This window comes from Hibiscus syriacus, unplaced genomic scaffold, assembly GCF_006381635.1.
Source record: "Hibiscus syriacus cultivar Baekdansim isolate YM2019G1 unplaced genomic scaffold, ASM638163v2 tig00110415_pilon, whole genome shotgun sequence".
Lineage (NCBI taxonomy): Eukaryota > Viridiplantae > Streptophyta > Magnoliopsida > Malvales > Malvaceae > Hibiscus > Hibiscus syriacus.
In genome coordinates, this window is record NW_024062729.1 from 144,071 (window position 1) to 157,330 (window position 13,260).

At 37.4% G+C, this 13,260-nt stretch overlaps 1 protein-coding gene across 2 annotated transcripts; it reads right to left on the reverse strand.

The window, feature by feature from the left end:
* Positions 1-10,503: 10,503 nt before the first annotated feature.
* LOC120124142 (leucine-rich repeat extensin-like protein 4) lies at positions 10,504-13,034 on the reverse strand. Of its 2 annotated transcripts, none has more exons than XM_039142875.1 (2): positions 11,185-13,034; positions 10,504-11,142 (listed from the first exon to the last, which is right to left on the reverse strand). In XM_039142875.1, the coding sequence occupies exons 1-2, from the start codon at positions 12,859-12,861 to the stop codon at positions 10,822-10,824; spliced, it is 1,998 nt and encodes a 665-aa protein (XP_038998806.1). In that variant the 5' UTR covers positions 12,862-13,034; the 3' UTR covers positions 10,504-10,821. The 2 variants fall into 2 exon arrangements, with proteins under 2 accessions (XP_038998806.1, XP_038998807.1); XM_039142876.1 differs by having other exon boundaries at positions 10,504-11,532; positions 11,578-13,033.
* Positions 13,035-13,260: the final 226 nt, after the last annotated feature.

A 13,260-nucleotide genomic window follows, 5' to 3' on the forward strand; every position in this document is an offset into this window, starting at 1 on the left:
AATGGCTGGACCATTAAAACATCATTATCAATGGATTGAGAATCGAGTGTTTATAGTTTAGGTCGTTTGACCCTAATCTATGGTTTATATCAGTGAGTTGGTGACCCCAAATTCCATTTTTCATGTGCTGATGGCCATTGGATCCATTTTCAAAATCTTATATAATATGTCATGAATGTTTGTGACCTAATTACAACCTGGCCAAGGCATCCCACTCCTAGTTAAAGGTAGTTAGCTATGTCCCATCTTTTAGGTGAAGAAAATAAAAACAAAATTCATTTTTGGCATTAAAGTTTTCTTTACATTATGGATTCTGATGTGCAAAGGTCTAACAGCCCACGTGATACACCTTTCCTGAAGGGGCCCCTCTTTCGTTTGGTGGGGATATACTTGAAACCCAATTCATCCAAATGCAAATTTGAAATGTTAATCTATTTTATTGTAAGATAAAGTACACTTAAAATGATTGAATTATAATCGAATGATAGTTTTGAACATCGAACTTTTAAAAGTCACAAATAAAATTTAGTTATGGCAAAAGTTCCCATATAATGCTACAGGGAATTTTTAATTCCCAAACTAAAGTGTTCATTCGATTAATTCCTCAAATGGGGTGTTTTCTACAGTAAATTTGGGATCTCTTGGCGTCTTCAGGATTAATCAGGTTTTTTGATGGGATCTCCCGGCGTCTTCAGGGTGTTGGATTGTTTGTGTTTTCTACGGTAGATTTGGGATCTCTCGGCGTCTTCAGGGTGAACCAGATTTTTTTTACTCTTGCTTCGATCTCTAGGCGTCTTTAGTTGAAATCCATGGAAAAATTTGGCCTTTTTACACAAATATCACCTTAACATAAATTAATTACTTGTTAGACACTGTTTAAGAATATTTTACAGATCAAACAAATTTTTAAATACTTTCTATAAAATTAATCATATTTTGTTAGTATTTTATTTAATTATTGTATTATTTAATTTTTTTATTATTTTATTTAATTTTTTTTATTTGTTTGCAGTTATAAAATGAAAAGTGGTCCTTGAATAATTATATTCGGATTTCTCGGTTTTTTAACTTTTCTCTCGGCTATAAATAAGCTCTCAACACGTGGATATCTATACTGAAGCGACGACATTCTTCTAGTTTAGAGGATTGATGTGAATGTTTACAGGTTGAAAGCGTATTTACAGCCGAGAGAAAAGTTTAAAAGCCGAGAAATACAAATATAATTATTCAAGGACCACTTTCTATTTTATAACTGCAAAAAAATAAAATAATAAAATAATTAATACAAAATACGATTAAATTTATAGAAAGTATTTACAAATTTGCTAGATTCGTAAAATATTCTTAAACAGTACTTAATAAGTAATTAATTTATGTTAAGTGATATTTATGTAAAAAAGCCAAAGTTTTTCATGGATTCCACTAAAGACGCCTAGAGATCCCAATAAACAATCCAAAAATCTAATTAACCCTGAAGACGCCAAGAGATCCCAAATTTATTATAGAAAACACTCCATTTGGAGAATTAATCGGATAAACACTTTAGTTTGGGAATTAAAAATTTCCTGTAGCATTATATGGGAAATTTGGCCATCCATATCCATGAATTGGTCTAATTCGCAAAAATGAATAATGTTCTCTTTAGAGCTTCTAGGTTCGAGCAGCTGTGTCTGGTGTATGTACATTGTCAATTGGTCGGGTAGAATAAAAAAAATAAAGTGAAATCTTGTTTGAATTCCGAAATTTCGAAAACCCATCACCGTTAGAGTGTTGCACATGGGCAAAATCTCGTTGATAGTGCGTTGAAATTTTTTTTTTCGTGAAATAGTGGGATCGCCAGATTAATTGCTAAAGTAGTGTCCTCTACAGTACCGGGGGGTAGGTCGCCATGCACGCCCGGCGACCTACCAGGTCGCCATGCACGCCCAGCGACCTGGTAGGTCGCCATGCATGCCCTGCGACCTACCAGCCAACGACCTCCATGCCCATGCACGCCCATGCACGCCCATCTCGCCAAAGGTCACCATGCACCATGCCCATGCACGCCCATGCACGCCCATCTCGCCAAAGGTCACCATGCAATGCACGTCCAGCTCGCCAAAGGTCACCATGCAGTCCATGCTTGGACTGAACAATGTTGGTGGTTTAGGGTTGGCCCTGGGCGAGGTTGGAGTCTCTGCAGGGCAACGTGGCATGCGTCTGGACGACCTATGCCTTTGCCCCACTTTGCTGCCTCTGCGTCTCTGGTCCCATGCAGCGTGAAATCAGCTGCATTATTGCAGCAACATGGGTGTGAAATCAACTGCATTATTGCAGCACTTATTGCTGCATTATTGCAGCCCGTGAACGTGAATCGGCCACCTATAATTGAAGCAATACCGGTTGTTGTATTATATATTGGATGGATGGCAATTAAGAGAGAAAGAAAGGGAGAAAATAGCAAAGGAGAAGATAGCAGAGAAAAGAGGAGGAAGAAGAAAGGGAGAGCACAACATCGAGGTAAGTTTTTTTTTTAATTATTTTAATAAGTTATTATTTTAAATTATTAGTTTGTTAGTTTATGGTTTAAGTTAAAACAAAATTTTAGTTAATTTTAATTTGTTTATTTGATGGTTATATATTAAAAAAATAATTAATTAGTGTGTTAGTTAGTCTAATATTTAATTAGTTTGTAGTAGTTAATAGTTAAGTTATATTTTGGTTGTTGAATTTATATTATAAAAAAATTAGTTTATTAGTAGTTTAAGTTTTATTATAATAAAAATAGTTATTAGTTAAGTATATAAAAGAATAATTATTTAAATTAGTTTATTGTTATAAATTATAGTTAATTAGTTTTATTATAAATTAGGGTAAAACAAAAAATTAGTTAATTAGTTTGTTAGTTTAAGTTATATTATTGTTAGTTTAAGTTATATCATATAGAAATAAAAAATTATGTAATTAGCATGTTTGATAGTTACATATTAATAAAAATATTTAGTTAGTTTGTTAGTCGTTAGTTATATATAAAAAATATGTAATTAGTTTGTGTTAGTTAAATAGTTAAGTTATATTTGTTTGTTGAATTTATATATAAAAAATGAGTTAATTAGTTTTTTAGTAGTAAATTATAATTAAAAATCATTTATTAGTTTAATTTATATTAAAGAATAGTTTATTAGTTGTTTAAGGGAAAATTTACGTTTAATTTATATTTTAAAAAGTTTAGTTTGTTAGTTTATTAGTTTAATATATTATAAGTTATTATATTAAATTTTTTTGTTGTGTTGTAAAAGTTAGTTAGTTAGATTATATTAGTTACATTAAATGAATTTTTAAATATTGTTGTTTACTTTTGTACAGATTCATTCCAATGGCTGACCAAATTCCACTGTTGAGACTTGAAAATGAACATATTTCAAGTCATTTGGGAATAATGGTGAATAAATATTTGTTTAATGAATTATAATTAATAAATATTTGAATATTATTTTGTGATTGTGATAAATCTTTTGAAATATTTAATTGCAGGAGGACGAGCAACGAGTCCTTCGTCATCGGCTACATAAAGTGCCCAAGCCACATAGATTGATAGAAGAAACTTGCAGGAGGCTGGATTTTGGTATGTAACATTTGTGCGAGATTACAAGTTGGTCCCAGGTTTGATCAGTGCCTTGATTGAGCGTTGGAGACCAGAAACGCACACGTTTCATTTGCCGTGTGGCGAATGTACCATAACTCTGGAGGATGTGGCATTACAGCTCGGGGTCCAAACAAATGGGATGCCAGTGGTAACGTCACATGAGTTTAATAATGTGGCACAACTTTGTAGCTTGTTTCTTGGGAAAACGCCCGTACCACCAGAGTGTAAAGGGTGGCGTGTGAGGTTGTCATGGTTGAAGAATGAATTTCAGCTTCAACCAAATAGTACGGAGCACGAAATTATATATGCAACACGAGCATATATATTACAGTTGATTGGGGGTATTTTAATGCCGGATAAATCCGGTAGTTATGTTCACACTCAATATCTTCTTTTTTTAAGAAATTTTGAGAATAGTAGGCAATATAGCTGGGGATCGGCGATATTGGCGTTCTTGTATCGTGAGATGTGCAAGGCGTCATTAGTCGTGAATGATAATAATACAGCAGAAATCGGTGGATGTCTGTTGCTGCTACAGTCATGGGCTTGGCATAGACTTCCGTTTTTGACACCGATTAGTCGGACTGCGGTTGACTTTCCGCTTGCCGGAAGGTAATATGAATTCTCTATTTTAATATAAAATATTAATTATAAATAAAAATGACCATATTTTTATATTGATTGATATACAGATGGAGGCATAAATTGAAGGCACGGGGTTGGTGCACAACAACATTAAAGAGTTCAGGCTGAAGATCGACATTAAGGCAAAAAGGAGGTATGTATAATCTGTTATTTTTAATTATTATTTAAATTAACTATATTATTTGATTTAAATAAATTTTATTGTTTTTGTAATTTTACAGTTTAATTGGAGACCATACATGAATGGAGAAATACTTGTGTTAATACCGCACGATATTTTAGATGGGTGTCAATATTGGTGTGCTGTTACACCATTGATCAATTTTGCGTTTGTTGAGATCCAATTTGGGGATAGAGTGTTGAGGCAATTCCACTTCCACCAACCTATTCCGCGGAGTCCATGGGATCATGACCTCCTCCAAATCTTAGATGGTCGTCGTCAGGTGAATTGGGTTGAGACGCATGACCAGCTGCACAGATTTGATGGTCGTCGTAAAGAAAATGTTAATTGGGTTGAGAATAATGCAATCTACATTAATGCTTGGAACAATAGGGCTTCATTCATGCCAATTCTTGACGACATTCAAGACGACGACTTTAATTTTGAGACTTCGGCTTACCTTGCTTATTTTTTGGATAATGGAAAGCCATTCTTGACAACAATTGTAGAGAGGCGACAATTTTTGAGGTTTAAGAAAAGATTTGGTAAAGCTGAATACTCTATACCAAGTGGGAGTGGGGGTTCATCTCAACAACCTGAAGCGGAAATGACCGATGTGGATAATAGCGCACCACAACCGTTCGGCGATGCATACATACCAGAGTTTGTGCAGCCTGATGCATCCATCTACTCTCCCATGTTTTCGTCGACGTATGACTTTGAACACATGTCAGTTCAAATGCCCCCAACGAATGAGGAGGATGGGTACCATACTCCTGAGCAACCGCAACGGCCACAACGCATCAGACGTCCGCCCCAACATTATCATTCAACAACACCCCGACATCGGCAACAATTGTAAACTAGTTTGTTATTTGTTACAAATTTAATATTGACATTAGACTAGTTTTTTCAAACATTAACAATTCTACATATTTATAATGATTTTTAGTATCAAATCATTATTATAATTTCATTACTAGTTATGTAACGAAAATATGGTTAATTGAACCAAACATTGTTCATTGTTCAAGTCGTAAATCATTACTATCAAATCATTAATATCAAATCATTAAATATTAATAATAAATTATTATTACTAATCATTACTATCAAATCATTAAAAATTAATAATAATTTCATTATTACTAATCATTACTAAATCATTACTATCAAATCATACATAATTAATAATAATTTCATTATTACTAATCATTACTAAATCATTACTATCAAATCATTAAAAATTAATAATAATTTCATTATTACTAATCATTACTAAGTCATTACTATCAAATCATACATAATTAATAATAATTTCATTATTACTAATCATTACTAAATCATTACTATCAAATCATTAAAAATTAATAATAATTTCATTATTACTAATCATTACTAAATCATTACTATCAAATCATACATAATTAATAATAATTTCATTATTACTAATCATTACTATCAAATTACTATTAAATCATTAAATATTAATAATAATTCATCATTACTAATCATTACTAAATCTTATAAATACATAGAAATGCATAGAAATACTATATCATTACTAATGATGAGGCCTATATCTTGGTAAATTAGGACAATTGTTTTTTGAATGGCCTTCACCCCTACATAATCCGCATCTCTTTGTTTGACCTCTCTCTAGCATGGAAATCCATACTGGTATGAATACGAGTGGACTCAGGTCGACCCTTTGGACTTCTGCGAAGCATTGGATTTGGCAGCCATTCGTCATGATCTTTCTGAGCCAATATGATCATTTGGTATCTGTCTGAACTCATAGCTGTAGACATTTAATATCCTACGTAAGTGAAAGCACTCATCAACATAAGTGTATGCGCTTACACCAGCATACATACATGCTGCGATGCATGAGCACATGGATATTTCCATGCCTGAAAACGACCACAATCACACCATTTATGTCGTAAATCAACTCTAAATGTTGGTCTTCTCCTCCGACGTTACGGCGTATGCACGACACGACAAAAGTATGACCAACTCGGTCGAAATTATGAACAACCATTGATGTTGCCAATCGCTCATTTGCTTCCATTGATTCCACCACTGTAGGAGCCCAAGTTTTACCTCTATTTATAAGACTCTCTATTTCTTTGCCTTTGTCCGACCAAACTTTACCCAATCTAAAGTACGTCTCTTTCATCACACTCGCAATTGGGAGATGGCGTGTACCTTTAGTACCGAATTAATGGCCTCAGCAAGGTTTGTGGTCATATGTCCGTATCTCCGACCTTCGTCATATGCTTGTGACCATTTTCCCGCGGTATTTTTGAAGCCCACTTCCAAACACGCTGATCATCGTAAAATACCTTCAAATTCTCCAATCTCTTATCAAAATTTGGTCGACGTAGTTCGTATCCTGTTTCATATATACTGTGTTAAACCGCAATTAAAAAAACCATGTAAAAAATGCACAAATATTGAAAATAAAACTTACCCATGCTGACTATCTCGCTACGAATGTGTGCGTTATGAAATTGGTCGATACTATTCTTGCCAATATGACGGATACAATATGTCGGATATGCATACGGAGGTATCCAACGACTTCCTGGTCGTTCAATTGCCGCCAAAATACCCGTTCCTCTATCGGATATCAAGCAAACTCCATCTTCACGAACGACATATTGACGTAGATTGGTCAGAAAGAAATCCCAAGCCTCTGTTGTCTCTCCTCAACAATGGCGAATGCAATTGGGAAGATATTTCGCTCACCATCTTGAGCAACTGCCATCAAAAGTACATGCCTATATTGACCATACAGCCACGTACCATCTACTTGGATCATACGTTTACAAAATGGAAATCCTTCAATACATGCCTTGAATGCCCAAAATAGTCTATGAAATATTTTCTTCCCTGGCAGAAGTTGACCTTCTTCGTCATATGCGGGCATGGTTTGAGACTTCACTATGGTTCCTGGGATAAATCGCTTCATTGCTTGTAGCAATGTGGTAGCTCATTGTACGATGTATCCCAATCTCCATACGTCAGCTTCATTGCCTTCATCTTCGCATTCCACACCTTGCCATATTTTACTTGATATCCAAATTGGCTTCGAATAGATGCAGCTAACACTGAACAAGATATCCTTGGATCCTTTTCAACCATCGCCTTCACGTATTCACATATTACATCGGAGTCCAATAGTCGGTGGTCTTGTTCGATGAAGTTTCGCAAACACGTGTGCGGACCATTGTACCTCGTGATGACCCAAACATCGTGCCTTTGATTTTTCGACACTCTGATCTTCCACTTGCACTCTAGGCCATATTTTACACACTTCGCGTATAGGGTTTTCTGGTTGGACTCTGCAACATGGATATCAACATGGCATTTTATGCAGTACTCTTTAATCGCTAGGGTAGCTTCATTTTTTCCTCTGAATTGCACCCAACTGAAAATTCACCAGAATTATCGAATGATGCAGTCATTGGTATGGAGGTAAATGTGGCATGTCTGGGAATTCAGGTGCCATCATCGCATCATAGTCTATCTCGTACATGTGAGGAGTAGCTTCATACGGTGCCGGAACTTCATCAATTGCACCTCCACCAAAAATATTTTCGTCGTCGCCCAAAACGGGTTCTTCGGTTTCTTCATCTTCGCTTGAATCATCATGAATTTCTCCCCATCGATTTTCAGCGTCAATATCAACAACCAATTCCGGTATGTTTCTCGTCTCACACTCTTCTGTTGCAGATGTCCCCCGACTTCATTTACACTTTCCAATAGTGCCATAAAACTGTTCGGGAACCTGTATGTCGGCTCCTCAAACTGACTATATAAAGTCATTCAGATGGATTTTGAGCCACACCTCTTGATGACCCAGGAACATCACATATGTTATGCACATCAACAAATAACTCAATAACTGCTATATTGGTTAACTCATGTAATCGAACCATGGTTCCAATATCATCATCTTCTTCAAGTGGAACTGCAGCATATTTGACTGGGTTGGGGCATATCATAAACCTATACCTCAAACCATCAACTGCAACTCGAATTTTTTTTCTATCTTATGCTTCATTTCTATAAATGTGATGTCTTTTTGAACATCATTTATTGGTTTTCAGACTGAAAAACTACTCCGATCTCATTTTCCATAATCTGTCCATTATAATGGACAATCGTGAAAAAGTTGTTGCTCATTTCCTTTCCTTTCCTTTCCTTTATTGTTTCTTTCTTCGAATCAATATGTACGTGGAAAAATGTTGTGGAATAATGCTCTGTACGTGTAAAAAAATTATTTCTTTAAACAACAATAAATTAAAAAAATTAAATTTATATAATCCAATATATTATAATATAACTTAAACTAATAAACTATTTCTTTATTATAATATAATTTAGTTAAAATAACAAACTAACAAACTAATTAAGCACTAATTAACTTTTTAATATTTTAACTTAAACTTCAACAAACAACTTAATATACGTTTAAACACACTAACAAATTAATTAATATTTTTTACATTTAATAACTTAAACTAAGAAACTAATTAACTAATTTTTTATATATCTAATATATAACTTAAAAACAAATTAATATATAACTTAAACTAACAAACTAATAATTTATACTAACAAACTAATTAACTAAATTTCTGTTTTATCCTAAACCCTAAACTAACAAACTAATTATTTCATAATTTCATATTAATAAACTAAATTAAACAATTAAAAATTACCTCACAAACGATATTTGAGCCTTTATCTCCAATTCCTCTTCTTCTTATTTTCCTTTCATTTCCTTTTTCTCGCCAAATTTTCTTTCTTTCTTATGATTCTACCCTAAACCCCTCATATCCAATATATAATGATATTTCAACGGTTGGTAGGTAAGTTGCAATCAATTTGAGCTGTATAATTCACGTTGAAAGCTGTAAATTTTCAACCGTTGAACGCTGCAATAATACAACACAACTGATTTTATGCTGCACCAATACAGCTATGATAACAAGAGTGAACAGTCTCGAAGCTATGGGGGACAAGCTATGGCTAGAAGCTAGGGCACGAATCTATGACACTTTGCAGCTCAAATCATGCTGCAATAATACAGCTATTACAGCTGCATGCATGAGTCTCCTGAGCAGATGTAAGAGGAATCACGCGAGGAGCAGGAGGAATAGGTTCTCCTGAGCAGCTGCAAGTGGAGAGGATTGTATGGCTACCTATCCTGCATGGCCCAACGTTGTTCAGTCCAAGCATGGACTGCATGGTGACCTTTGGCGAGCTGGACGTGCATGGAGGTCGTTGGGCGTGCATGGCCGTGCATGGAGGTCGTTGGACGTGCCTGGGCATGCATGGAGGTCGTTGGGCGTGCATGGGCGTGCATGGAGGTCATGGAGGTCGTTGGGCGTGCATGGGCGTGCATGGAGGTCGTTGGGCGTGCATGGGCGTTGGCTGGTAGGTCGCAGGGCATGCATGGCGACCTACCAGGTCGTGGGCGTGCATGGCGACCTGGTAGGTCGCCGGGCGTGCATGGCGACCTACCCCCGGTACTGTAGAGGACACTACTTTAGCAATTAATCTGGCGATCCCACTATTTCACGAAAAAAAAAATTCAACGCACTATCAACGAGATTTTGCCGTTGCACATGGGACTAAATCCCAACAAACATAAATCCAATGATATATAACCCTAGGGTAAACATAATTTTGTGATCTGGTAAATTTTGAGGTTTAGCAACTACCAATTACAACAACTGACTATAGCCAACAATGACAGGAGGACTTTGATGAAATTCATGAATAAAATTAATATTTTATCTAAATTTCAAGAGTCAAATTAAAACATTATTAATGGATAACATAAAAAATTATAAAGAGAGAACATAAAGGCCAAGACATTATCTTTTAATTTCGATAATAGAATATGAACACTTGGAAAACAAAGATTTACCCATCTTAAAAAAACCAACTTTTGGTAATTTGCCAAAATGTTTCATCATCTGGGAAGAATCCAACACTAATGATGTAAGGAATGAGGAAGCAAATTCAAAAGTCAAACAACTAGAGTTCTGGAAAATTATCAAAATACAAAATTATGATAGTAAACAATAAAAAGAAAACAAGTAGAATTCATGGTGATCTCATCTCAATACATACGACTTTCTCTGCAATTTTCTTTATTTGACGGATACTAAATATCCTGATGCCGATTCTCAGTTAAATATAGGAGAGATTTTCTCCTCTTAAACCCCCCCCCCTCTCTCTCTCTCTACCCTGTTTTTTTCTCGGATTTTTACCCTTCGATGGCATTCAATGGAAAGTTCGATCCCATAGTTGATATGAAGTGATGGACTTTTTCTTTACCTTCTTTTTTGGAGGAAAATTCTCAAAAGAATCAATAGAAAGGTGGTGGCGGAGGTGAAGCGTACGGCACTCCGATTACCGGTGGCAATGGCCCCTCATATACTGGAGCTGGTGGGGGCGATAATGGTGGAGGCGGACTTTCGTAAATAATGGGCGGTGGAGGAGAATGGTGATGAACTGGTGGTGATGGAGGAGAAGGTGATGGGGGTGGCTTGTAATAAATTGGGGGAGGTGGTGATGGTGATAGAGGTGGTTCTATACATGGAGGAGGAGAGGGTGGTGGTGGATAGTGAACTGGAAGTGGCGACGGCGGCGGAGATAAGTATGGATAAATTGGTGGTGGAGGAGAGTGAACTGGAAGTGGTGGCGGCGGTGGAGATAAGTATGGATAAATTGGTGGTGGAGGTGAATGTGGTGGCGGGGGTGGTGGAGACCTCACACAATATGTTGGTGTAGGTGGAGGTGGTGACGGTGGATAGTAAAATGGTGGAGGTGGAGGAGAGTTAACTGGTGGAGCAGGAGGTGGAGGTGAGGGCGGTGGCGGGGAAGGAAAATAAATCGGTGGCGGTGGTAATGGGGAAGGAGGAGGAGGAGGGGGAGAGTATATAGGTGGTGGGGGCGGAGGTGAGAAAACCGGTGGTGGAGGCGTTGGTGGTGGAGGTGATTGTGGAGTGTATACGGGTGGAGGAGGAGATGGTGGTGGTGGTGGTGGTGGTGGGGATTGAGGAGTGTAAATGGGTGGAGGAGGTAACGGGACTGGTGGAGTGTAAATTGGGGTAGGTGGCACCGGTGATATTACAACAACCGGAGGAGGTGGCGGTGAAGTTACAACCACCGGCGGGGAAGGCGGAAAAGGAACGAAAGGAGCACATCTAAACGAACTACAATCCACTGACCTAGACAAGAAAGACTTGCACTGCGCCGCACTTCTCTGCAAAGGTCTCGCCGGCAAGCAATTCCTCCGGTCATCAAATCCCCGTAACGACAAGCAAACCGGCGGCTCTCCAGTGAAGAAATTATAAGAAAACGTAAAGTTCTCCAGCTTCGGCAACCGACAAATACTTGCCGGAATCTTACCGGACAACATATTATGCCCCACATTGAGCTGCTCCAGGCTCACCATTCCCCCAATTTCCTCCGGCAAAGGCCCCATCAACTCATTAAAACTAGCATCAAACACAGTCATATTTTTAAGCCTACCGATTTCTCTGGGCAAACAAGATCTCAACCCATTGTTCATCAAAATAATTTCTTCAAGGCCACTCATGTTGCCGATACTCGCCGGCAGGCAACCGTGGAACTTGTTGTTGGCCAAGACGATGACGGAAACCGGCGAGTTCCCGAAGTTGTTCGGTAAGTTAAATCTGAAACGGTTGTGGTTTATAAAAATGGCATCCAAATCTTTGTCAAAAATCTCTCTGGGTACACTTCCTTCAAACTCATTGAACCGCAGATCCAAGAACTTGAGCGCCGGCAACCGAAGAACCACCGCAGGGAACTTCCCGGCGAACCGGTTGTTGCTAAGATCCAGCTCGAACAATATCCTCAATTTACTGAACTTCCGAGGAATAGTACCGCAGAACCGGTTCGAGTTAATATGAAATAATGCAAGATCAGTAAGCAACCCAAGCTCTTCTGGCAAGTACCCAGCGATATCCCCATGGTTCAAGTCAATGCCGGCGACGGCTCTGATCGTGGCGTTATCAGGCGCCGGAGCACAGTAAACGCCGGTGTAGTTGCATACATTGGATCCGACCCAATTACCGGTGAGATTATAGGGGTCGGAAATAATAGCTTGCTTCCAAGCTTGTAAAGCAATGTAAGCATTTCTAAGCCTGGGGTTTTCGAAAACGAGCGATGGGTCGACGGTGACGGCTTCTTCCCCTCTGTCGCCGAAGTCGTCTCCGTAGTAGAGAAGCCGGCGTTGCTTGGTGTAAACTTCTTGTTCTGTAAGGCCGCCATGGCTGGAAAATGGAAGCTGTTCACATGAAGAGAAGCTGAAGAGTGAGAAGAAACAGCAGAAGAGTGAAAGAGGTGAAGCATGGAGCTTGATGTCAGCTTTCTTCTTCATCTCAGATTTGAGACATTTGAAAATGGGATTTTCCCAGAAAATTTTCAGCTTTTGTTTATGGGTTTCTTTTTTCTGTTTGAGATCTGGAAGAAAAGAAGAAGAAGATATTTTGGGGTTTGATGAGAGAGACCTGAGAGAAAGTAGCTATGGTGAAGAAGGTTTTCTTTTCCCCTGAAGTGGAGATTCGTCCGTGCGAGAGAGAAAAGATACTAATAACACCCATCATCAAAATGAGTCCCCAATAAATTTTAAAATAATTATTTTGGTCTATATTCGTTTTTAAGAACATTTTAGTCCTTGATGTTTTATTTATTTTAGGTAAAAAATTCTTATCATTTAATTAAATAATTATCCTGACTCTTATTCTTTTCTTTTAAATTATTTTGGTTATTAATATTT